General features: G+C 40.8%; 2 protein-coding genes across 15 annotated transcripts in view; one reads left to right on the top strand and one right to left on the bottom strand.

Annotated features, from left to right (window-relative positions):
* Positions 1 to 11,097, top strand: part of WDSUB1 (WD repeat, sterile alpha motif and U-box domain containing 1) — a 32,062-nt gene extending 20,965 nt beyond the window's left edge. For 8 of the 10 annotated variants that reach the window (XM_056350084.1, XM_056350086.1, XM_056350082.1 and 5 more), the window contains 2 exons: positions 7,253 to 7,393; positions 10,654 to 11,097. In XM_056350084.1, the coding sequence (XP_056206059.1) occupies positions 7,253 to 7,393; positions 10,654 to 10,817 (305 nt within the window). In that variant the 3' untranslated portion in view covers positions 10,818 to 11,097. Of the gene's footprint in view, positions 1 to 266; positions 4,484 to 7,252; positions 7,394 to 8,403; positions 8,503 to 10,653 lie in introns of those variants that run through there. The other 2 variants (XR_008823641.1, XR_008823642.1) reach the window with 2 other exon arrangements.
* A 185-nt stretch (positions 11,098 to 11,282) lies between these two features.
* The window catches only part of TANC1 (tetratricopeptide repeat, ankyrin repeat and coiled-coil containing 1), a 95,605-nt gene continuing 79,752 nt past the window's right edge, over positions 11,283 to 27,135 (bottom strand). For all 5 annotated transcript variants that reach the window (XM_056350075.1, XM_056350076.1, XM_056350077.1 and 2 more), the window contains 8 exons: positions 23,803 to 23,936; positions 23,161 to 23,284; positions 22,862 to 23,037; positions 20,171 to 20,303; positions 19,220 to 19,311; positions 16,912 to 17,058; positions 14,720 to 14,820; positions 11,283 to 13,838 (listed from right to left, as the gene is read on the bottom strand). In XM_056350075.1, coding sequence (XP_056206050.1) covers positions 12,473 to 13,838; positions 14,720 to 14,820; positions 16,912 to 17,058; positions 19,220 to 19,311; positions 20,171 to 20,303; positions 22,862 to 23,037; positions 23,161 to 23,284; positions 23,803 to 23,936 — 2,273 coding nt within the window. In that variant the 3' untranslated portion in view covers positions 11,283 to 12,472. The remainder of the gene's footprint in view (positions 13,839 to 14,719; positions 14,821 to 16,911; positions 17,059 to 19,219; positions 19,312 to 20,170; positions 20,304 to 22,861; positions 23,038 to 23,160; positions 23,285 to 23,802; positions 23,937 to 27,135) is intronic.

Genomic DNA, 27,135 nt, shown 5'->3' with positions numbered 1-27,135 from the left:
AAAGTGAAGTGACCATTATATATGTTCTGGCTGAAAAGCTTGTGTACATTCAGCAAAGTTTGGGATTTCTCGTTCTTAACAGACACAATGGCACATTCATTGCAATTCTGTGATGCAGTTGAGTCAGAAAAAAAAAGAATACGCATCCTCTTCCAATTCAGAATAGAAGGTGAGGGCACATTGTTCTATGCCTTCCTAATGTTTTTCTTATCAAGCTAATTGAATGTGCTAATGTAAGGTGAATCTTGACTCCTGTTTGTTTGCAGAGGGTGGGCAGGAGGCGAGACTAGCTCTGAAAACGACACCTTCAGTTTAGAGGTTAGTGCCATCGAAAGTGTTTTGTGCTGTACTACCACAAATTGTAAAGAAGTTGGAAGTATTCCAGATGCTTTCCCTTCTTCTGCAGCACATTGAGAAGGCTTTTCATGTGACTCTATCCTGATTTAGGTTTGGTATGTAAAGAGAACAGATTATCTTAAAGACAGTTCAACCCTTTCCTTACTGCAGGGTGTCCTTAGAATGTGAAACAGGGATAATAAGCACAAACTGAATTTTGAAGTCCCTGATCAGGCTGTTTGTCGTCTTTTCCATAAGCAATGTACTTCAAAGATGTGGGGGTTTTTGTCTTCCTTTTTTGTTTTTAAGGTTTCATTCTAAGTACATACAAAAAGTACAAGCAAGTTCTTTCCTGTTTCACATCTTTATCAAGAAACTCTGAGCATTAGAATGCGCTCGGAAGCAACATTTTGGAGCAGAATTTGAATCAGTCGTGACTATTTACACTGAAGTAGGAGTAAACTTTGGGAGAATTGCTCAGTACAGATATAACAGCAAATGGCAAGTGCTTTGCCTATATCAACAAAATCTTATTTTAAGTGTTCTTTTATGACTGGTTTTCAAAAAATGATCTATCACAGATAATTCTTTAATCCCTGATGAGATTTAATCAGGAGGTAGTTAATTGAGGTGTAGACTGGATGCAATAGTCTTTAATCTGGATGAGGTGAATTTAGGGAAAATTGCCCATGTGATAAAGGTTGTAGAAGATGCCCTCAAAATCCAGTTGTAACTACAGAATTATTTGGTTTCTTCTTTACGTTTCTTTCTGTCGGATATATTCTTAATTTTTCTTGATCTTACAAACTGATCTTACAGATTTTTACAAAATTGGCCGTGCAAACTGTTCCTAAGAATCAGCATGAACTTTTATTGTATTTCAGTACTGTATTTCAGTTCTGAGGTTGTCTTTATCTTTACATATGTTGTTACATAATCCTTATTAAGGAAATGTAGGTTAATTTTTTATGACTGATTTTCATCCCTTTGCACACATCGTTTGAGGCAGCTGGTTAACTGTACAGCGAAGCTGGAAGCACTGGTGTGTTGGGGCTGGTCTGCTTGGCAGTCTGCAGGTGGGGTGGGGCAGTCGGTTGGAAGACTGCTGGGTCAGCTTTTTATTTTAGTATTGAGGATAGAGAATTAACCAGAGTAGGAACTAGTATACACCACTGCTAGATGGGAAGAAAAAAAATGTGACACAGGTTTTTTGACATAAAAGCGTTTTTAAAAAGATGAATGTTTTGTGCTGCTGCAAGATGAAGGTTACTGATATCCAGGATGCATTTTCAATCGTGACAAGTTAAAATTGTATTGTGACCATTTATAGAACTATAAAATTACTTTTCTCATTATCAGATTTCTTTTCTCCTCTTCTCACAATTAAGTTGGAAAGAATGGCAGCTGTCTCAGGCACAGGTTTCTCTCTTTTTTCAGATTCACAGCTGTTGTATAGTCTCAGTAAAAGGGTAATAGTAAGTACTCAAATAGGTTTTAGGATACTTTCATGGGGGGGTTATGTGTTAATCATGTGTTAATATATTAATAATGTGTTATAGTATTTGTGATGCTATACATGAACATGAAAAAGAGTTTATACGGCAACATGTGCGCTGTGGAGAGAAGAGCTTGCAAGACTCGCAAATATCAGATCAGAGTATTCTTTCTTTAAAAAAACTCAACAAACAAAACTAATGCAGTTTTCATAGACTCAGACAAAATATCAACACTTAGGCTCCACAGGTCTTTTTTTATGCAAAAGAGATTGGTTGTATTTGATTGAACCAAAATGAATGGATTCACTCTTTACTAAAACCAAAGATGGTTAATGCTCACAGTAACAGGCCCCTCTTTCCCTAGTCATTCCCACCATTGGATTTTAATTTTTTTTCAGGGGTTTTTGTTTTGTGCCAAGAACCAGCTCACCTTCACTTGCAATAGTACATTACTATATATGATTTGAGAACATTTGTGATAATATATTTGTGCACCATCAAGTTTAAAAATACCAACTGTCAGCACTAAGTGTATGTTAGACTGGAGCTGTATGTCAGTATAAAAGGCAATGATGACTATGCTACTGGGCATTTTCATCATGTTTTTTGAAAAAAATTCTTCTGAAATGTCATTTTCCCCTGCCCCAACATATAAGATGATGTTCAGCTTTAGTCAGAAGTTGCATGCATTTTTTCCTCTTGTATACAGCTATTCTGCTGGTCCGCCCCCGAATCAAAATATTCATTATTTTTATTTACATGGACTGAGTGCATTGTGCTTTCACTGCTTTCTGCTTCGGCTGTCTTGCTTGATAGTGAAACTATAAATGTAAGTAATTCAATACAGCACTTTAAATAGCATAATTGAAGCACTGATGTCTTAGGCTGCTTTGCAGGTAGTCATGCCACTAGGTAGTTTGTTTTGTTTCTTGTGAATGAGAAGTATAAATGGATTCTGCACAGTGTGTGGGAATGAATATAACTTGTGTGTCCCCACCTTCGGTGGATGGAAGCAAGCATTAAACTGGATTGTGAACAATGTTTTTGGCAGAGGTATTCATAAAACACATCTCACAAACTATAGTCAAACTTGATGAGAATTTATAAAAGACTTAGGTTCCTATACATTAATCTCAATATAATTTGTAAGTGTACCATGAATCCAAATTTGTTAGCAATATTTGTGCTATGTTGTAATACCTAATTCTGTGCCAGACATTTTAAAAAAATACAGTGAGGTGGGTAATCCATCGAGATAGTCTTACTAGATAGTTGCTTTCTAGAGTGGATAGAAGAGAACTGAATGAACATCTTCTGCAATCAGTTTAGTGGTAGCGGTGCTGCCACCGTGGTGAGATACAGTGGGAACATCACCTCCACAGTAATAAAGGAGCTCTGTTTCTGAAACCTTGAACGAAAGGTGGAGGTCTGTGTGTATCACAAGGGCTTCAGAATGTCTTACCCAGGTTTTTCAGGGTTTATCATAATCTTGCCAAGGAGATTGTCCACAGTGAGGTTACTATTTAAGAAAGGACAGTTGGGAGTAAAATAAATTATACAGTTTTATTGGTCTTGTGTGAAGCAGAGTGCACCTCATTGTAAATGCTACGCATGTGTCTGCGGAGAGGAATGCCAGTGAACAATGTAACTGTAAAAATAAGTGATTTCCATTTTGATACAGGTTCCTTACAGAAGCATCGCCTGAGTATTGAGGTGTTGCAAGTCTAAGACCCTATTGTTCATGAGACAGGAGCATATAACAATGAAGTGTAATTTGCAGGCCCAGTGTACAAACACACCTTATTGTTGTTGATGCATTGTTTGAAGACTGCAAAGTTACTGTTGATGGGTTTTCACTTTATTGTCTTGAGCGCTTCTGGACTGAACAGGCTGAAATAAAACAAGGAAGCATGGCATAGCCATAGCTGTGTTTGTAGTTTTATTTTTAGATTAGGAGGATGTTACTCTTTTAAAAAACACAAGTTAGGCATTCTTCAGTCTTCCCTTTGTAAGCTATAAGACAGCAATACTTTTGGAAGCCACAGGACAGCAATACTATATGACAGGTGTAGGGTGTTGTAATAAAGAGATGTCAATGACCTTGTGTGACAAAAGCTAATGTGAAGGTTAAGGGAAATAAAATTAATTATACTTTTACAGGAATGGTATATCCTTATATTTAGCATGACTGGAAGGACAAAGCAGTCAGTCCCTGTAATGTTAGTGGTACTGAGGTTTTTTACCCTGTAGTTACTTTTTTTAATCCCTGCAAACAGATAGTCACTGCATGAATTGTGTGTTTTGTAACACATCAGGCATTTAGAGAAATTACTGTATTGGTGGCTTGAAATTAGTTCTTTACAGTGTGCCACCTCCTTTTATTTTGCATCTTGCTATTTTGTGGCTTGTATTACTTAAAACAATGTTTATATCAATTTATATGTTTTAAGCTTTCAAAGTTATGTCAGTATTTTAAAAGCGCTTTTCTAAGATTAATATTAAAAAGCCATTCTAAGATTTGTTGATGAGCTTTTTCAGGGTTCCTCTGGCAGGGTAACATTTTTATCTTTTCTAATTTTTTTAATCTGGCATAGTTGGAAGCTGAACAGTCATCCTGGCATGGTAGTGTGGGAGAAAGACACAGCTAACGGGTGAATGGGTGTGATACTTACTGTGGCAGAAATTAGCTTCCTCAGGAGATTGTCAGATGATCTGGGGGAAAAAAGGGGAAGGTAATTTTGCACACATGCTATCATAGAACCATAGAATCATAGGCTGGTTTAGGTTGGAAGGGGCCTTAAAGACCATCTCATTCCCCCCTGCAGCCCAGGATGCTCCCAGCCCCATCCAGCCTGGCCTTGAGCACTGCCAGGGATGGGGCACCCACAGCTGCTCTGGGCAAACCCGTCATAGTAAAAAGTTCTTCCCCATGCCCAATTGAAACTTAACTTCTTCCTGTTTATATCCACTGCCCCTTGCCCTGTCACTGCAGGCCCCGGTAAAAGGTTTCTCCATCTTTCTTATGATCCTCCTTTATAAGTAGAAAGGCCCCGGTCAGGTCTCCCCCACAGCCTTCTCCTCCCCAGGCTGAACAAGCCCAGCTCTCTCAGCCTGTCTCTACAGCAGAGGGGCTCCAGCCTTCTGAGCGTCTCCGTGGCCTCCTCTGGACCCGCTCCGACAGGTCCGTGTCTTCCTTGTACCGGGGACCCCAGAGCTGGATGTAGGGCTCCGGGGGAGCTGAGCAGAGGGGCAGAATCTCCTCCCTCAACCTGCTGGCCCTGATGCAGCAGCACCTGAAAAGAAAAAATTATTTTGATGCAGCCCAGAATATGGCTGCATTTCTGGGGTGCAGGCACATGCTGCTGGCTCATAGCTACTTTTTCATCTACTCAGTATTCCCGTGTCCTCCTTTGCAGGGCTGATCTTACTTAGTCCATTCACTCCCCATTCTGTACTGGTATTGGGGATTGCCCTGACGCAGGTGCAGGGCCTTGCACATGATCTTTTTGAACTTCACGAGCTGGTCCACTTCTCAAGCCTGTCAAGGTCCCTCTGGATGGCATCCCTTCCCTTGAACAAGTCAACTGCAGTACTCAGCTTGGTGTCATCTGCAGACTTGCTGAGGGTATACTCAATGCCACTGCCTGTGTCACTGATGGAGATACTAAATAGTATTGGTTGAAGTACACACCGTTGAGGGGCGCCACTCATTACTGGTTTCCATTTGGACATTGAGCCATTGACTGCAACTCTTTGGACAAGGCCAGCCAGCCAACTCCTTATCCTTCTAACAGTCCACCCATCAAAACCATCTCTAATTCAGAGACAAGGATTTTGTGTGGTACTTTGTTAAAGGCCTTGCAGAAGTCCAGGTAGATGACATCAGTAGTTCTCCCCTTATCCACCAGCACAGTCGTAGAAGGCCTCCAGATTAGTCAGGCATGATTTGCCCTTTGTGAATCCATCTTGGCAGTCTCTGATCACCTCCCTGTTACCCATATGCCTTGACATAGCTTACATAAGTATCTGTTCCATGTTCTTACCAGTCACAGAGGTGAGGCCAACCGGTCGATAGTTCCCAGGGTCCTCCTTTTTACCATTTTGAAAAACGGGTCAATCAAACTGTAACTAATGAACGGAACCCATGTAACTGGCATGTGGTTTAATTCTTGGTGCTGCCTGCTTCCATTTTGTAAAGTGGCACTCCTTGTTACCGCTTACAGTGAAGGTGAATGTATATGTTAATGATGGCCTGAATTCAAGGAGTAGGAATGTGGTTCTGGATCTCCAGTAACAGAGTCACAAGACCTGACAAAGCCTGGATGCAAAGTCTCAGAACCTCTGTGTGAGTGTAATTGTATGTGTGTTGTGCAGACATGGCTTAAAGGTAGATGAAATACATGCTAGTAAGCTTATACTTGAGCAAATGGTTCTACTTCATGTGGTTTTTCTCCAATTCTGCAATGCAACGAGTGTGAGGAACAGGGCTCAGAACTTCATCTTAATGGAGTCTCCTGATCCTGCTGCAGTGTCAGTGAATTTTGCTGTCCTGCTTGGTGTAATGGTCTGCTAGAAGACCAGTTGCTGCATATACTTGAGAGGTGAGGAGAGTGGACTTGATGGCGCACAGCTTAAGTCACACTGGAATCCAGACTACCAGGTGCCTAGGGGCGGTGCTGGACCACTGAGCTGTTGCACAGAGGGTTGGAAGTGGAGTAAATACCACATTCTTACCATCTTGTAATGTGTAATGCTACACCAACAACAGAGTTCTTGTGTTAAGTGTGCTTAGCCTTTTTGGAATTAGACTTTTGGGGAGACTGAGCAACATCTGAATGCTTCCCTACTGATCTGTGACAAATTTAGCACTTTATGTCCATGGTGGTTTCATAAATGTGACCTTGTGCTAAACCACAGGGCAGACCTGGTCCAAGGGTGATGAGTCCTCACTCAGGTGCTTCAGTGGCGGGTAGTCTTCTGTTTGGAGGTGATGATGGCAGTTGCGCACTCTTACACCTTCGTACTGTTATTTACGTATTCTGGTTTCAAGGGAGAAGTACTGCCATCTTCCACTATCTCGCTTTTATCTACAGGTACCTTTGCACATGCAGCAGTGTGTGATTGTCAGCATCGCCTAGAATGCTGTTCTGCCGGGTGGCCATGTCTTGGTAGCTGCCTTGCACTTGCATTTGTTGTAGTTTGTTTTCATTACCCCACAAAGCTGTTGTTAGCCGGCAGGAGTGACCTGTAGTTGAGCTGTCTGTTGTGGTGGCCGGGGGTGTCTGCACATTTTTCTGTATTGGGTGGGGGTGGTGAGATGGAGCTGTGTCTCCTGTATCTCCTGTAACACAACTGCTAATTATTGTAAGACCTTTTTGCCCTGTATGTGTTGTCTGCCTCATGTGTGAATAACTTTTCAGAGTCTCTAGGCCTGCGCAGTAAAGTCCTCCAGAAAATTGAAGAACTTAGGATGAAAATGATCTCTGCTTCTGTTGATATCCCTGATGAGTTCTTATGTCCTATAACAAGAGAGCTTATGAAGGACCCTGTCATCGCTGCAGGTATGTCTTTAAATGACATTGACTGAAATTCATCTCTGAAGGGTAAAGGTAGGTGTGGGAACCCAGAAATGGGCATACCTCATTCTAAATGGCTGTGCCAACAGAATAGAACTATGGTAAATGTAAAATGGTAAATTTTCCAGATTACAACTTTGATACAGAGAAAAATACTGTTTCAAGGAATTCACTTGGTGTCATCTCTGCTGATGAGTCTGTGTAGATTTTTATTTTTAATGTTCCTTTGTTTATGTGCCTTTGTAAATATAATTACAAGCCTATTTACAGACTTGTCTTGTTAAGTGCAAAATGGAGTTGGGGGTGGGGAGGAACCAAAACCCAGGCTCATTACTACTCTTAGCACACCATGTGTGTGGCACTTAAAAGTTAGTACAGAATGCAATTCATTCAAATTCAGCAAGACCTTGGAACTGAGATATGCAAAGAGCAGAAGATGTTTCACGTAGTTAAAACATTTTATGAAGAACTAGTGTTTTGTACTTCTAATCTTGGGGGCAGAGAGGCAGGGCATGTGATGGTCAAAAGACCAGTGTATTTTTTTTTTACGCTCTGTAAACAGTGACTAGCTTCATACAGTTTTGAGGTATCGGGCCAGGTTTTCAAGAATTCAGATGTTCAAAATACGAAAACATTTGTTAACTCTTGGAGCGGTAAGTGCTGCACATAACAGTGCTTGAGCTTCTGAACAGTAGTAGTAGGAAAGACAGCCTTGCATATCCTTTTTTTAAAATATAATTTTGAAATAAGGATACATAGTTTTAGAGCAGGATAGTTTTGTTGAAAGCTGAAAATTACCGCTAGTCACTATTCACATGTATTTTACAAAAACAAACAGGCATTTTTAAGATAAACTGTTCATTTTTTTAAATAAAATGTTCATGGTGTATGTGATCAGTTATAGTATTTACTATCTAATAAATATTGCCTGTGTGCCATTCAGTGTTCATGTATTGCACTGCTGTTGTGAACCATGGGATTCCTCTGCTTTTCAGAACACAGGGTGGGCACATCAGGGAGCTCCTGACCTTGCTTTATTTCTGCAGAAGCTGATGAATAATAGCAGAAATGTCAGCCTTTGCAACAGGAGAAAGGTTGGTTTGTGGCAAGACAGGTGAAGGAAAGTAGTTTTGTGTTTGGAAATGTCTATATTCACTAGCTAGCTTCTTTACTGCCCAGTTCCTGTAGTGTGATTTTGCAGATTCAAATTGGAGGAATTTAAGTATTTCTGAGATTAGAAAGTAACTAAGCAAATTGAGCTGGCTAGTTTGTTTAGTTCGGTAAGCTAGGTAAGAGTTAAGTAAAACTTTCATGCCTCTGTGCTATGTAGAATTTAAGCAAAAATAGAAGGTGGGATGCCAAACTGTGCATTTCTTCTCTTTTAATCAAGAGACCAGCCTAATTACGATATTTTTTTCCCCACATTAAGTGGCTCATGTTCAGTAAAGGGGAAGGAGATGGAGCATAGCCCTGTGTTAGGGGCGTGGGGGCTACGGGTTTGTACCACAGAGCTGTTCCTGGGTGTTTGTGGCAAGAGTTGGCTTGGCCGGGGGGTCGGGGATGGGGGGAAGATGTGGTTTATTCCTCTGTTTCTGCTCGTAGAGTAACAGCTTGCTTTGGTACTGGCTGGAAGAGCTGAAGTCGTGACAGCAGACAGGTGTCACGGGTGTTGTGCATGCCAGCTTGGCTGCCCAGCTGGGTGCTTAGCGTTGCACAGGGGCAAGCTTCAGGTGTGCTCGCTGTTAGTGTTAGTCAGCTTTTACTTCACATTATGCATCATTCAAATGGAAAAAAAAGTCTTACTTAACAAGTGCAGAATGTATTTTGGTGCTTTATAGTCAGAGATAGGAGCATGAAAGTAGGCTAAACTGTTTATATTCCTGGTCAGCTTTCATTGTCTTCTTTTTTCTGTAAATGGTTCCTGAAGTGAAGATTATTTTTACAAAGTTACTCAAGATGCAGCTAAATGGAAATCTTTGTTTAAATTGTGATTAAGTTTTATTAACCAAAGGCATGCAGTAACTTTAACCCCTAAATGCCATTTATGCATTTTTGATAAAACACAGATTTGGGTTTTTGTCTTTTAATTTTTGGATTTTTTGGCAGGGAGTTCCCACTTCCACCTTTTTTTTTTTTTTTAAACTAACTGACATACTGGGGGTTTTTTATTACAAACTTTGTTTCAGGCACAGTGATGTTTCAGTACCCTTTATCTTTCCTCTTCCATTGTCCTTAGCTAGCAAATACAAACCTTGTGATACATTTCTGTAAGTATTGGGACGATTATTACTCATAAATGCTTGGTGGGGCTCAACAGTGTCTGGTATGGTGCCTTTAATTTCAAAGTAAACATAACAAACTGCAGTTGCGGGCAGTGATGAGAATGGGCTGATTTTCTTTACAGGACCCTTCCAGGACCCCAGCGACCGCTGCTGTTGCAAGCGCTGACTGTCAGTGCAGTTTCGTGGCTCCTCACCTTGCTGTTTTAGTGGGTCTTACCTAAACACCGCAGTTCCTTTTTACAGCTTTGTAATGAACTTGATCTGCACTGCACGTCATTTTTTAACCACCGGGAAGGACGCAGGAAGGCTGCCCTGGCCCTGTTCACTGCTCCCTTACCTTGGTCACAAGCTCTGGCACTGAGACGGCTTAATGCCATGCTCCCACCAGGCACAGTCCTGCAGGCAGGCAGGGGCTGCTTCACCTGCTGCCCCTGCTGCCAGTCCAAGCCAACCGAAACTGCTGGAGTGGCAACATCTTCAGTGCACCAGTGCAGCCTTCTCTGGAGAGAGCTGCGTCTGTGTGTGCCTTGTGTTGCCACCCTGCGCCTGCTGCCCTGCCTCTGCTCGCTGGGGGAGCGTCACTCACAGCTGCAAGAGCTTCTCATGCTCTGCTGCTTTATATGCTGATGCAGCTGTAGCTGATAAATTTGCAGTGCTTTCTAAAAACAGCTTGTAATAGGTAGTTCGCCCCAGTACAGTATAATTTAAAAAGTTGAACCAAATTTTGATCTTACTGCTGCATAAAGTTTTACTAAATACTTTTAACTATGCAATTTGAAACAAGTATGTATGAGCTCATGGTGCAGCTTTCAGAGACTGTTTAATTTTTCTGTCTCTCAGTTTTCCTGTTTGGAAAAGCCGATTCCCTTACATCCCTCTTAAATTGAAATAGCTAAACATCTGTACAGTGTAGCAGTGCCTGAGCATCTGTAACACAAGCTTTTGATGATGGTTTCTTTGTAGATGGCTACTCCTATGAAAAGGAAGCAATGGAAAACTGGATCAGCAATCAAAGACGATCTAGTCCCATGACAAATCTTCCTCTCCACTCTCCTATGCTTACACCAAACAGGACACTAAAAATGGCTATCAGTCGCTGGCTGGAGACTCAGCAGAAATACAATTAAACCACCTAGTTTTGAAGTTGTTTGTTAGAATTAACTGAAATGAAATTGTATATAGCAAAAGGAAATAATTATCTGAGAGAAATGGAAAGAAAAAAATGTTTTTCTGTTCTAATCTGTGGCTGTCATTTAAATGTTTGTTAGAAAGAAAATCTTCTCTATTAGCAGCTCCCAGAAAAACTTTTAAGTTACTGGTAATTTTATTTTGCAGTGTTTCTATTTAAGAAATGGAAGTATTCAGATTCAGTTTCTCAAATAAAATTTTCTTAGAATTTTCACTACATTTATGAGTTTTGAGCCTTGATTTTGCAAAGGTAGTCTTTCAGAAGGTAAGAAATAGCACTGTATAATCCGTATTTTTTCTAATTTAAAAACCAAAAATGTGTTCCCTATTACTGAACAGATAGTTGGCAAAGTTGGGAGAGAGTTTCTCCTGCAACCATCAGTGACTGCATCTCATCCCACAGGTATATTAATAATCTTTATTTTGTATGGGAAAAATACAGTAGCTGTGCAAAAATAGAACTACAGGACAAGACTAATATAGGACTTGTACAAAATACGAAAGAAACAGTAAACAATAAATAAGCTAAAGCATAATGATGCAAACAAGAATTTGTAAAAATGGGTACGGTTGTTTACAATGTACATAAAACACTGTATACAAAGAAGACGTGGAAAGTGACTATGTAAAGGTGACAACTTCAACGTAATTGCACTCATAGGCATGTCACTGCATCTGTTTGTTCTGCCAGTATAAAACCTTTTCTCCAAAAAAACTTTAACAACTTCATCCTGTCATGCAGCTGCACATACACTTTTCCTCAGACTGCCATCTTTGCTCCATCAATTTCTTGGGTTTCCCATAAAAACACTAAACATTTCATTGCTGTACCTATATCACAAATAAAACAATAAATCATTTTGCTTTAAGATAGCACCCAAAGGTGATTAGATAAACTATATAAAGTGCGATTATTGTTAATATGCTGTAATATTGTGTTCCTCAGTGCAATAACCAATCTGGTCAAAGCCTTTCAATACACATGCAGATGTCACTGTTTATTTTACTTGATTTCTTCTAGTTACTAAAAATAGTTATATTTACATGTCAGGACATGGCCATTTATAGTTTACTCATACACAAATTATTTATGCTTCCTAAATGTACATCATGCAACCCAAATTAGATCCCACTAGAAAAGTGATAAAATATGATCTTTGAGTTAAAAAAACTGCATACATATACAGATCTGAGTATTACGCAGTAGATACCTTTCTTAACACTGTTTTGAGAAGCACTTAAGCATTATAGAGGCACAATTATCATGTAAGTAGTGAGATATAACTGAAAGCCAAGATTAAAGCCCTATGTAAAAGCTAATGGGAATTAATGGGAAGGATTTCTCTGCTCGAGGTCCTCGTTTGGTGCACTGGTGATCCTAATTGACTCTTTCTACATAAATCTACTACTCCAGTTACTGTAACTGTCCTGTAATGTTAGGAACAGTTTAAAGTGGTTGTAGCCCAGTAAGTACAGGCCAACCCTGACTGCTTACTCCAACTCACAAGTGACCAGCCGATCAGTATTTTGTATAGAAGTAACCTACGATGTTATGAGCCAAGTTTCACAACCCTGTAACTATACAAAATAGTATTTATACATTTGATTCAATGAATGATCGCTTTGGTTTTGTAGATGTGACGTGGCTGAGGTGGCCCTCCTTACTGATGTGAGACTGCTGTTTTGATACAGCATCTGGATATAAATGGGAAGCCTGTTTAGGTGACCTGTTGTCTTGACAGTGGGCAGATATTTGGCACTTAAGCTCCTCGTGCTCTTTAGCCTGCATACCATTCTGGCTGCTGTCTCCTGGGGCAGCACTGGTAGAGGCAACTTTAGTTTGGTAGTGTTTGACTGAGAGCTGCTCAAAACTTGAGGGCTGGATGCCCCCCAAAGCAACATTTGTTGATAATCCATCCGGTGCCTGAGAGTGCCAAGTGCGACTGGATTGAGTGCTCTGCTGCTGGAACCTGGCAGTCTTATCCATGATGCCCATAAATGGGGTATTGCGGGGTCTGTAGTCGGCCCCAGCCCCCTGCACCTGATTAACGTTGCTCTCCTTGAGTCGAACATCGGGGCCGAGCCCCTTAATACTATCTGAAAAACTACTGGCTGAAGCTAAGCTGCTGGTCGAGCTGACAAGAATCATGCTGCTGGCTGGAGAACTAGAAGAGACACCACCAGTTGAAGGAGTTTGCTGCCTGGCTTCACTGAAATGCATTTGACTAGGGGCTGCTGACCTGTCAGCGGTTTTAGACTTATTTGCAAAAGAGTGCGAAGAGAGATTCTCATTGTGCTGTGAATGGGAACACTGGCTGGACGTGAACTTCTCACTGTACAGTTCAGAACCTGTGGAAGCGCCTCCAGGTGACAGTGTGCTCGTCCCATCCAGGTGCTGAATTTTAGAGTGCCGGACTGGCAAGGGACTTTGGGGAAGATGCTGAAAAGATGGTTGGGTCTTTGCATTACATTGGCCGCTTCCCGGTTTTGATCCAGGCTGGGTGGAGCTCAGGTGCTGATTAGTTTTTACAATCTGTGCCTGCTTTGTTGGCTGCATGATCAAGCCTGGCTCCCTCAGGTATTTATTGCCAGTTCTGCTTTGAGGGGACACAGATCTAGCTTTCTGCTGAACACCTTCCTGAAGGGTCCTGCTGTATGATGAAGCAGCTGAGGGACACTGCAGCCTTTGTGGAGGGGAAATGGATTCATCAGCATGCAGCAGTTCATCCTTCCTGTCCTGAAGGTTAAAATTGTCATTCGCACCTTGTATAATGCCCTCCTCCTCATTATCAGAGTTGTTTATTTGCTGTGGTAGGTGTGGAGACTGATGCTTCTGTTGCTGCGTTCTCTGAAGCTGTCTGCATTCCTCTTCTACTCGAGCCAGGAGACGTTTTATTTCTTGATTGCCGGGACACAGCTGCGTGGCTTCACGTAAGTCAGCAAGGGCAGCAAGTAGTTTTCTGTTTAGGAAGAAAAAAAAGTATATGTTAGATGAACCTTGGGGAAAGCTGAGTCTCAGCATTGCGTACTACTAATCCACCTCCACCACTTTCAAAGAAATACTCTGTCATCTCCTGCTGCAGGAGGTGACAATATAAGAATTGGATCTTTTCCAACCCAGGAAATTCTTTCCTACAGGGCAAGCGCAGACCCAGCCCTAAATCCTTTCCCTCGTATCGTAACAGCATTTTCAGGACGGCAGCAGAACTCTGCTGGTAACGCTAGGAACTGGTGCTTTGTCTCATAAGCTCTTCACTGTTACCTTCAGAGCAGGTAACTTGCTGACAAGTGCTTCATGGCCATTTACTCTTCTGCTCAGAAAAAATACCGTGAATTGAAATGGCACTTCTCCCGATGCTTCAACTATACCACTCTAGTTTGATTATTTTTCCAGCTTGAAGAGATGGTTCCTCCTCTCTCCCCTTGGTTTTTATCCTGTACTGCTAATGATTCAACATTTCCTGTCCTATGAAAGCACCCAGTAATAAATAATAAACAAACATGGTAATAAATAACACAGTGCTGGGGTTTGCTGGCACCCTGGTGACAACAGTCTACTGAGTCACACGGAGTAGCAATCCCATTCACTCCTACACTTAACATAATCCTCCTTCATATCAATTGGTTACTTTCTCGATTGCCTAATAATTACCTAAATGAGTATTCAGTATTGCTTTCTGGGTTTGGTTGGCTTTAACCAATACAGAGACCTAATACAGATGGGAAGTGCACAAGGAAAATTACTTTTTCTTTGCAAATTCCAAATACAACTAGAGGAAAAAGTTATTGGAAGTGTTAGAAGTTAAAAAGATCTGTGCAGATGCACAGAATCCTGCAGTACCTGCTGTTCCTCTTGGCTCTTGCTCTAGCATAATAGGCTTCGTAAGACTTGGGTTTCAGGTCCAGCGCCTTGGTAGCAAACTCTTCAGCCATACCAAAGTCCTAACAGTTTAAACAGATGTACTCATTATACATTGACAATAAAGAAAGCTGCATGCTCTTTATTCCTGGTAATCCTTTGAAAGTGCAGATTGCTTTGTGGTATAGAAAGTCAACTTTTATCAGTTAGCAAGACCAGGTATTTTCTGACAGACTGAGATCAGATGTCATCTTGCCAACCGTGTCTCACATCTCTGAGGGAAACTGACTCCAAGGCAGCGTAAAAACAATGTTAATACCGGTAAGATATGTTTCTCTTCAACCCAAAGATGTAAATATGCTAGAAGAGACTGGGTGTTTCACAGGATAAATGACCACCTCAAATAGCAAGGCTTTAGAATGTGTTCTGGACAAAGGCCTGTTAAAGACCTAGGAATTTAGAGGAAAACATGAAAAATCAGGAAACGGGTTGGACTAGTCCAGAGCTTTCTTTGATAAGGCACGTGAAATTTTTATAGAAGAATTCCACTAAACATAATGCATTTTGTCTTTATTTAACAAGAACACAGAGTAAGAGTTTCGTAAATTGTTGGTTAAACCAAAGACTGGAACTAACAAAGCCAGAATGAAATGAAGGCAAAGACTGTTAGGGGAAGATGAAGGCAGAAGCAAGTCTTAATTTTTAGAACAGCTATGCACAGCACAGGGTGTTCATGATAATGAATTGTATCAGCATGATGAGGAGGTTGGAAAGTACTGACGCTGAAATAAAAAAAAAAAAACCATCATGCAAGTGCAGAGTAATGTGGTGAACTTGAGCCTTAGATGTAAGGTGACACACTTCAGGATTAGCAAACTGCAAATGAGAGTTTATCAGTGGGATATGATAAGAAATGTGCACACACACTCTCTCTATTTGGTCACAGCCACTTTCTGCTGTTTGATGCAACTGAAAAAGGCAGTCTCATCTAGACAGGCATCAGGAGAGGCAGTTCTAGCACAGAAAGGAAAGAATGAGTAGTGCTGTGCAAAGCAGCGGCTTTGTGAAGTGTCTCTGTGAAGTCCTGGACGCCTATGTTTAGAAACTGTTCAAACTGGAGCTGCTGCCAAGAACAACTTGGATGACTAAGGAACTAAGAAGTTACTGTTTGAAAAGAAGGAACAGTGTAAGGTATATTCAAAAAATTCAGAAGTTTTTGCTGTGATGGTCATTCAGGTTTTCACTAGTGTCCTGCTTTCAGCTGGGATGGAATTAATTATCCTCTGAGGAACTAGCATGGTGCTGTGTTTTGGCTTTGATGTGAGACTTTTCAGTTCCTCAGGCCTTGCTAGTGAGAAGGCTGGAGGGGCACAAGGAATTGGGAGGGGGCACAGCCAGGGCAGCTGACCCAAACTAGCCAAAGAGGCGTTCCATCCTGTGGGACGCCGTGCCTGGTACCTACACCTCAGGGGTTGGCCGGAGGGGCAGGTCATTGCTTGGGGGCTGGCTGGGCATCGGTCGCCAGATGGTGAGCACTTGCCTTGTGCACCACGTGGCCTTTCTTCCTTTCCCTCTGGATTATATTCTCTCCCTTCCCCTTTTCATTATAACTGTTATTGTCATTGTTGTTATTATTGTTCTTTCATTTTTATTCTACTTCAATTATTAAATTGTTCTTATCTCAACCCTCGAGTTTTACGTTCCAACTCTCCTCCCCATCCCTCAGGGTGAGGGGGGAGTGGCTGCCTGGTACTTAATGACCAGCCGGAGTTAAACCGTGACAACCAGGCATCTGATGCACGGGTGAAGGAACCAAGAAACAACCAGCACATGCAATACAGCCACAGTAGTTGGTTATGCTGTATAATAAACAAAGGGTAGTGGTGCCATTTTCCATTCAGTCCTTTAAAAGTACCAAAAACATCCAGCAGTTCATCATTCCAAAAGAACTGGATTACATAACAACAACTGTAATGGATCCCCCACAGCAACATGTCCTCATCTTATGAACTGTCCCGATTTGTTGCCACAACAAAATCCCAAACCGGAGTAACAGTGAAAAGGATTCTAAAATAGCAAAAATCAATGTCTAAGTACAAACTCCGTAATGCAGTAGAACAGAAGTCCAAGATTCCCAGTGTCAGAGAGGCAACAGATTAACAGCAAGAGCTTACATTTGTTTTTCGTCGACATCGTGATAAATTCAGGTATAATGAAACTTTCAGCTCATTGAATGCTTTCATTTCTTCTCCAAATCCTTCCCTGGGAAACTTCCTCAAAGCATACTGATAGCGCTGTGCTGCTTCCTTCATCTTGCCTTTCTGCAAATTCAGGGAACAAGAGGCTTTTCACAAACTCTTAATATTGCAATACTGTTGCAAAAAAGCACGTTTATATTTCACATCTACCAACAGGTGCTCTTCAAGTGGAAAACAGAGCCAGATTTTTTTTTTTTTTAATTAAACATACACCGTATGAGTTAGGCTTACACACAGACGCAACGGGTGAACTTGCATGTTAACTAGAGTTCGTGTGTTTCTAAACTCATAGCTTTAATGGTATTTCATCAGGATAGTATCTGCGTTAATACTATACTTTGTACCAGAAATGCCCATGTATGTACAACTCTATTTTAAAACACGGCAATCAAATATCTAGTGATGTAGTTGATTAAAACTAGGGCCTAGATGCTTTAGTAGAACATATCCTGTATCAGGGATGGCGCAGAACAAGCTCTGGCAACGTAAGGGGCTGGATGGAAAGAGGAAGAAGTTCAGCATGTACACCACCGCACACACACCTGCAGCCTGGCCGCTGCCTCAGCTGTCACTACCTGCGTGACTGAGTCTATGAATCTGAAGCAGTCAAAGGTCACTCTCCTAGTGCTTAACAGAGGTTGGATAGGAGAGCGAACCTGTCCCTTGGGACCGCCCGAGTGACCTGCCCTTGGCACTGGAAATATTCAGACTCTCCATAATAAACTGAAGATTTCAGACAGTTTTCCTACAAACACCGAAATCCTCCTAGTATGGTAAGAAAGGCAAATCTTGCAGTTGACAGATGAAGAAATTTTTTTCTTTATGGATATTTTAACAAGTTAATTTCTTTTCATAAACATTGGGTGTTTTTTATTTAATTCATCTTAATACTCAAAGTGATCAAAATTTACTGTTAGCAAGGAAAATATTTAAGGTTTATCTTATTTTATTCAGCTGGAGAGCTGCAAAGTACTTACTGCATATTGTGAGCATGCTCAAATATGTGCTACTCTGCAAAACAACTGTTCATTTAAAACACTCAAAAGTATATTGGAAAAAGCTTAATGAACTGACATATCATAGCTCTAACAAGTCCATTCAAATTACTATAATAAAATTAAGCACTCTAAAAATAGATACCAGCAGGGAATTTAACCCCTTGTAGCAAATTGTGACACATATTAGTTCCAAGTCCTGCTGTATTACTCCGTGGTCTCAAAGTCCAGGCAAGGTTCACCTGCAACTTGAGAAGAAACTGAAGAAAATGAACTGGTGCTGGCGACACGGTGGCACCTTCTTCCTGAGCCATAAATGAGTGGCATTCAATGCACTGCTAGAGAAGTGGGACGTAAAAGAGGCTTCCCAGGAATGACAGGACTGCCTTTGTAGTGTAAAATCCATCACCCTTTACGCTGAAAGATGTCCCATGCTTAAAGGTAGCTGCTTGGATATAAAGCTCCAAACCCATTTCAGGATCAATGAACTTACAAATACATCCAGATAATTTGTAAGACTGCTATACGGGGTTGGAAGCAGCTAAGCAGGTCCAACCCTCATTCATGATGGCGAAGTCTCAAGGGTGTCTCTTCTTTACTGTGCAAAGCTATTTGATACAGAACAAGTATCTGCCACCTTATCTCCCATATTTGAAGGCTTTTATTAAAAACCCCTACAAATTACAAGTCTTCTAGCTAGAACAGACCTTAAATGCTGCGCCGGTGAAATAACACAGGTGTTTATACCAGTTTACAAAAATAATTCCAGTCCCTCTTCTGAGCAACGTATCACCACTAGGTAAAAAGACACTATCAAAAAAGCTGTCACCTTCCTCACTACACATTTAAATAGCATACAAAAGAACATTATCCCTGAGGAAAAGGATATGCCTAAATGTCACTTAATTCCACAAGGCACCTTCAAATGAGCACCTTACATTCCGAGTTGCTCTTACGAAGCAACTGACTGCTACAAATGCTCCCAGAGCACCTTGCTCAACAGAAAGAAAAAGTACTTCTCTATCTTTAAATTTTCATTTATTTTACACAGGATTTTTCAATGATTCTTTCCCAGGGTTCTCAAGATTTCTTGGTCTCATTCTCAACATGAGAGGATGTGCAAGTACACACCTCGCTTGAACAGAAAAGGAGCTGTAAAGAGGTAATAATCTATCTTCAGGCAGAATTCCAATGTTCTGCTACCAGAAAAAAAAAAAAAATCTACCTACTTTGTACAGCATATTTCCTTCTTCCATCAGTTTCTGTAGCAGAATAAGAAGGATATCTGGTTTTGAGGTGGCCATTGCCCATGCTGCATTTCCTGCAAGTTAAAATTTAAGGATCTGTGACAAAAGGGAAGAAAGTGTGTTTCTGATATCTATTAACACTAGAAAGGCTAGTCCTATTTCAGTAGATATTCCACCTGCATGGAATTATAATTATTAGCAGCAGTGTGTGCACATGTATTTAAAATACGTATATACCCATACCTGTGCCCTGCTGCCCCCACATAGATAGCATCCAGATATTAAAAAGTCCAGTTCGTTTCACCCCTGGTCAAAAACCACTATAGGACAGTATGAAAGTCCTGGTAAAATTCAGGCCCAAGCAAGGATCTATATTTGATCATACTTAGTAACTAAATAATAATAAATGATGATTTATAGTTAACAGTAATTATCATGTACACACCTGCACCATGTACTTGCCTACTGATAATAGAGCATTTGGACATATATTTTTTGCCCACCCTTTGCAAAACCATGATTCTACAATTTATTAGAAGAACATTATTAAAACTTAAAACTTCTTAATCTAGATCACTGATAGTGTCAGAATTAAGCATCACTAATAGCATAATAATAATTTTATTGTTTAAGTATATCTTGATAGAGTAACTGCATAAAGAATGACTCCTCCAGACCTCCTCATCAACATACACTGGAGAAAGGAAAAGAATAAAATTACTTGCTTTTCCTCACTTCTGAAGTGAGTCTTGAGAGTCTGCCTTTAAAAGAAAAATTGATTTCTCTTGAGCAGGCATCTGCAAACATACAACCTGCAAAAACCTAGAGTGCATTTCAAGATTCACTTATTTAATCTATTTTACAGAAATTACAGTAATTCTAGCAAAGTAAATATTCAGTTGTTTCTCCCGAGTATAGGATAGTTTTACTCACCTAGTTTAGCTCCTTTTCTGAGTAGCATAACCACTACTGCCGTATTACGACATCCTATAGCTCTGTCCAGTGGCCGCATGCCGCTGTGGTCGACATGCTCAATCATCGCTCCTTTTTCTACCAAATACTGCACCTGTGAAAAGACACAAGATAAGCCTCGTAACATTCTTTCTGGCAGAAGAGGCAGAACAGTGAAATCTTTAAGCTACTGCCTAATCTTCCTTGAAGTATACTGAATATACACTCCAGTGTATGCTAAAGCCGCTTTAAATCCATTGAACTGCATCCACTGAAGACACCACAGTGTGGAAACACCATCAAACTGCACCTAAGGGCTGCAGCGCCCTTTGTATTCAAATATACAAACCCCCCCCCCAAATTCCTGGAAGTACCTGTGTCAAAAAGCACTAAGCCCAACATGTTATGCTTGTTCCCTCCGCTGTTCACGTCCTGCCTGCCCGTACACAGACACAGCAACTCAAGCGTAGGGGCAGCGGGCCTTGGGGAGCGCCCAGCCGCAGCGCATGCCCCGCACCTTCAGCTTCAGCTGTGCCGTACGGCAGCAGTGCCAGCACGAAGCGCGGTGCCAGCACATGCTCCCAGTATGGTGCACAACGCCACAGACACGCAGTGAACAGAAAACACACGGACTCCTAAGTGCGTAAGGTCAGATTTTACAATGTTCTCATAAACAGTGAAAATACAACTTACGGTTCTTGTTCTATACAAAGAAAACCACATTTTTTAAAATGTTATTCGTTTCTTAACCATTTGTTACAGCAGTCTAACACTGTAGTTTGTCATAAATGCAGCGAATGTAAAATGCAGCAAGTACAAATAAGAAAGTTTAAGAAAGCAAAATAAGCCTGCCAGACACCGCCAGCTTCCACCAAGCATTCGTCAAGCATCCAGAAAATGGAGTAATTCTAGTAATTGTCCATCAGCAACACTAATCAGAAGCGCAATATCTAGGAAATGACAGCAATGGCAGGTTTGATGTAAACAACAGTTCTTTCACATAACCACTGCTTGCCCAAATACATCTGTAAATACTGTTGTATTAACAATAGGGAGATATTAACATCCCTTCCCACTAACAGGCCCCCAAGACTCAAAGCTGCTGGCCTGCTGACTGATCCCCAAATTCCCATTATTCCACCTCTGTTGCTCCGGCACAAGGGTCAGGCTGTTCAGCCATCTGAACCGTGGATGTGGCCAGTCTGCCAGGTGAACCGGCAGCCTGTACAACTCGGATGCAATAACCTGCAGAAAGTATGTACAGGAGCCTGGGCATCCCCTCGCTCCCCAGCAGGAAAGTCCCTCTTCAGGTACCCGGTGTTACTACGAACACTCGCAGCAGCAGGAATAGCTCCGTGATGCGACTTCTGAAACCTGCTAAAGCCAGTACAGGATCTAAGGGCTTATTTACAATTTCAATTTAATTCTGACTAAGGCCGAATGGGACTTACAGTGCTATAGCATGTTATGCTGCATGGCTGTATTTTCATTCAAGAACTGCTGTTTTATGCAAACTCTAGAAATAAAGACACTAGCAAGTTTGGGAGGCTGCATATGCTGTTCTTTCTAGCTTCCTGATAACTCCTGGATCTGTTTATAGTGCATGCAGACTTGAGCATGCCCTTCCATGCAGTCTGTGGAAAATGCATTCCTATCTGGCCAGGCTTCTGAATTGTGCTTAATTACTGAGTTTTGAAGCATGAGAACAAAGATATACAACCACTTCAAAAACCTGTGATTTTAAAGAGAGATGATTCTAAATCACAGACATATTATTGTATACTTTTGATCTCAGTGACAGGCACGGTCCATTTCAGATTCAGAAAAACTTCACTTAAAATGCCTTAGATTCTTGTACTGTTTTCCTTATTACAGGGGGAGAAGGCAGTATGTGAGAAAGGAGCAGAACCGAAAAAGGAGCTTCACTTGTATTTCTGAAATGACCTGTGGAACAAACTGAGAAAAACTGAATTTACACCTCAGGTCTCGTATTTTCCACATACATAGACTGGAGAGTAACACCGAGATGGGCTCGGTGCCACCTTCACAAGATGAAAAGCTTAAGGATTTCTCACAGTTCTCTCCCTGTCATGCAAAGCATGTAAGATAACTATCAAAGACAAATAATGGTGCCTTATGATGAGGAAGAAAAATCTTTCTGCATTTCATCTATTCTAGCAATATTATTCTCCTTCCTGCATCTCTCACTTGGTGTCTCTGTTCCACTAAGACACCCAACTGACAAGGACCATGTCAGATTACCTTGACAGGTCTGCAGAAAAAAGATATTTTCCTTTCATGTGCCACAGGGGTTTTGGGGGTTTTTTTCCTCCCCAATTCCAGTTCATCCAACACAGAAATTGTAAACGCTACTTTTTCTTGAGATTTACAACACTCATGATGAAGTACAACAGCATGCTGTAAAATGTAACAGCATAATGCTGGACTTCTATCACAACCACCTTGGTACTAAAACCTTACCTAGAAAATGCTTTTCCAAGTAAACACATTCCAAGTAAAAGCTGCGGTCAAGATGCTAGCAGCGTAAGAGAATTTTCAAAGGCTGCTTCCTCAAACTTTTCTATTTTGTTTGGCAGTATTTTTTCTAATCTTTGTTTTGCATTATGAGAATTCAATACATGCGTAGCATTTCTACTTGTTGGTTCTACTTACAATATCAGCATCTCCATAAAAAGCTGCCAGGTCTAGGGGTGTTCGTCCATTTTTGTCTGTCTGATCAGTTGTTGCACCTTTCTCAACTAAATAATGAACCACTTCCCTGTGGCCTTTTAGACATGCCCAGCTCAAAGCTGTCAATCCTTCTTTGTCCAGAGATGAAATGGTTGCACCTGTAAAGCGAAAGTTAACTTTGTTAGGAAGATGTCCTGTTTAATGAACAAAACTACATAACTCACACAGGTGCAGTCTCTGGTACAGCTAGGTGCAACCTTGAACCACTGTTTATTTTCTACCTTCAGAAAGCAGAAATTCCACAGTGCTCAAATGTCCTTCACAAGAAGCCACCATAAGTGGAGTTCGCCCTTGCTTGTCACTTAAATTCACGTCAGACCCATGCTCCACTAGAAGTTTAGCAATCTGAAATAGAAAATAGCAATTTAAAAGTAAATTGGTAGATTTAAACCTTAGCCAGAACAGCTTGAACTTTTAAAGAAGAGGACTAAGGAGTTACTTATAGCAATCATTGAGAAATCCTGTGCAGCTCAAGCTAACTGTTTGCAGCTCAGGGCCTTCTCCTGACAGCAGTGGCCAGCATGAGGAAGGCTCCTGACCCTAAGGTCTGCTCTCCATTAATGCAGCAGCAGCATGGAGAATCTGAAATCGCCTCTGTTCTTGGTCTAGGAAACAAAGCATTTTAAAGCCCACGTGCTACTTTTCAGGTATATTATGACTAAGGCTGTCATGCAGCTGATGTACTTTCAAATCCTTTGTATCACTTTTAATAACTTAAGAAGTGAGCTTCTGAACACATCCCTTTGAAGGTGACGCAAATGTGTATTAGAAAATTTACACTAATTTATTATAGGACTAGAGATGGCAGGAATCAAGGACCGCTTCCCAGAGGAATCCATTTTATTCGTGAAGATGTGTCAGACCTGCCAGTGCCCCTGCCGTACTGCACAGAAAAGTGGAGGAATCCCCCTCCTATTAGCTCTCGTCACAACGGCTCCGTGTTCAACAAGTAACTTGCAGACTTCCAGTTTTCCTCTTCCTGCTGCAGCTGTTAGGGCTAAAAGAAAGCATTTTCATCAACATCATCTCTCAGCTGGTTTATCACATCTTTTCGCATATGCACATTATGTGAGAGTTACCAAATCCCCAGTGTTTTCAACTCAGCTGCTCCACAACTATTTCGTAACTATTCTCAGACTCAAATGGATTAGACAGAATCAGGTTAAGTCAATAAGCCAGAGACTTTCTCTGGTAAATAAAGAGATGATTCTCCAAGATAACAACTGTACCACGTGCACAGTTTGTAGGTTAAAAGGAATCATAATGAAAATTTTGGATAAACACACTAGCCTGTTCTAGTTCCATTTTCATTTCACCTCTTTCCATCAGGCCCTTCCCAAAGGTGAAGATGGTAACAGTTCTGGGGTTCAGCAAAGGTAAATCAAGTTCTAGGAAGTACTTTTTACTCAGTCCCTAGTAGTGATGTATTGCCAAATATCAGATATTTAGCTACCTGCAGAAAGTCTGTATTCTTGGACAATTTAGCTTCATTCTGCACTGCTTAAGAATGGTTTCCTCTGTTTCTCATGGTGAAAACCACAGTAAGTTATCAATGAATGGTTCTAGTTCCTGTGTGTTAACCCTGCTCCAGACCTCAGGGACTGCCATACGTTTCCCAGTACACAAGACAGCCACATTCTAGTTCACCTTACAAGTCTTTCTTTGAACTGAACAATGTATGCAGTCAACAGAGAGTGCTCTTGACCTATGGCCATAACCTTGCAACTTTTAAACAGATAGATGCTACTATCAGAAGACACCCTTTCAGCCCTGGCTGAAAACACCAGAGTATTGCAACTGCATACACACCTGCGCACCCACGTGCTGGATGGAGCAGCCCAACACAATTTCTTAAGATGAAAACTAATGCACATCTATGTTCACAATATGGGGCTTGTGAGAAAGCAGGTAACTGCCACACATTTGGCACTAATACTTTGTGATTCTACTCAGTACCATAATGCTGCAGTGTTGCTGTAAGGCTATACACTTAAACAGCTTGCCACCTTCTCCTATAGCTGGTTATACTGCTTGCTTTTCACTGTGACACTCATGGAGGTTGAAAAAAAAAAATATTTTCCCCATCATGATTTTTCCCCTCTTACATTTTACTGTGTGTTTTAAATGGAGCTTGAAATTAAAACTTTTTGTGGTTGTTGTTTGTGTTGGTAGTGTCATCAGTAGTGTTAATGCTGTTTAGAAAATGGGTTCACGTACTAACTTCTGCAAAAATCAGCGAAGGACTCATCCCTCCATTTTCTAAATCCTAACAATTTATATTTTCCAATAAGATGTGGGTCAAATCCTGAATTTCTTGTTACTCATTTTTCAGCATTTTCAAACATGATAAAGTGGAATTTTTTAAAATTCCATTGAATGCCGATGATAAATGAAATTACAAACACTGCAGGAAGTAGTTTGGGTTTGTGTTGGGTTTTTTTAAACAATATCCAACCCATTCACTCTTCATTCACTGGTACTTCATTACGTTACAGTTACTTCAACTATTTAGATCTGAACAACTGGAAAGTAACTGCTACAGATATTAACATTAAAGGCAAAACATACTATCTTGTTCAAAAACTTCACATTTTTTATTCTGTCAGTACCAGCAATTTTAACTCATGGCATAACTAACATTACAGCAACAATATAACTCCCTATACCTTATCCAGGTATAGGACAACTAACCAATTCCTCCAGTCAGTTTAAACAACATCACCACTAAATCCTGCTCAGGAATTCCAACTGTTCTGCTCAAAAGGATCTCCCCTCTGATCAGCCTAATGGTACTCTGCAAAAGTTGACAGCAGCCAAAATGATGCTATTTTCTACCACTTTTACTAGACAGTAAGTAATGCTCCAAATTAGCTAATCTGTATAGAACAGATGAGGCTGGAGAAACATCTCAGAGATGTCTTTAACCTAAGATTGTCTTTTGCAGCCAAGAGAGAGTAACATGGACTTTGGAAAAGGCAAACTAAGGAAATTTAGAGAATTAAACTTAAAACTCTCCCACCCCTACACCTTCTCATGTGTTATGTGACTTTTTTATCTGCTCCACTTTAATTTGCTATTTAACCTGCCTTGAGCCTGTACTTCACAGGAACACGACCTTCATCTACATTAATGTGATAAAATACTGGGAATGGAAATTATGATCTCTAGTCATCCTTCCCTCTAGAAGACTCACAATGCAAAATGATATTGAAATAGCCTCTGCTATGAGTGGAACCAACTTAGGACTCAAGCAGGTTAACAGCAGCACAAATACATGAACAGAAACAAGCTGTTCCTGAACATATTACTGAATGAACAGGAATGACCTTTAAGGTTGTTCTATGCTGTTTTAAGGTGCGATGGATCTTCCCTTTCCAGAACAGCAACTCACAAAACACGGTCCCTCACTCCATCTGCCTCATACTTCTACGTTTTATCGCTACCCAGTTCCGTATCATGATCCCGTTTACAAAATAGACACCACAGAACCATGCAGTACAATGCAAATGTAAGTCCACCCACACATGCAAAACTGCGAAGATTCCAGCAGCACCTAAGTTAGCATCCTTTCCAGATAAATTTATGTTCGATAATCAGAGTAGTATTTCATGTAATGCTAATCCTGTGGCTACCTTGACTCACTCTACGTGTTTTTCTTGTCCCAAACTTACTACTCTGTATCTCAGAGAGCACAGAAGTGCCACAGGGACTCAGACCTCCACCTCCATCCCAAGTTAGGACTGTATAAGGAAGCATGCACTTAATGAGTAAAGGCTCCCAATACATTAACCAAGAATTTCAATACAAAACATTGACAAGGAAATATTAAAGGAAAATTGATTTAGAAACAGATGTATGTTTTCTGGAATTCATTGGCTTTGCAACAAGAGTTTTGTATATGCATAGGAATAAAGAACATTTGCTCCTCCAGTATGTGAAGAGGCTACTGACAATCATTAAAAGAGACTGCTTTCCCACTTGCTTGTGCAATCTCCACTGTTTAAATGAAATTGAGATGCTACTCATATGGTAAAACAGGGAAACTTTCAGCTGCAGGCTGCACACCTTACAGTCTGTCTTTAAAAAAATATTTGCCATTTCCCTTACATAAAGGCATGTCTTTTCATCCATTGCCTCATTAGAACAAATGCCTAGCATTTCCTGCAAACAAATGAGATTTTTCAAAAAGTTCTCAA

Source organism: Falco biarmicus, chromosome 8 (genome assembly GCF_023638135.1).
Source record: "Falco biarmicus isolate bFalBia1 chromosome 8, bFalBia1.pri, whole genome shotgun sequence".
Lineage (NCBI taxonomy): Eukaryota > Metazoa > Chordata > Aves > Falconiformes > Falconidae > Falco > Falco biarmicus.
The sequence above is the reverse complement of the archived record's forward strand: the minus strand, read 5'-3'. Positions and strand labels throughout refer to the sequence as shown.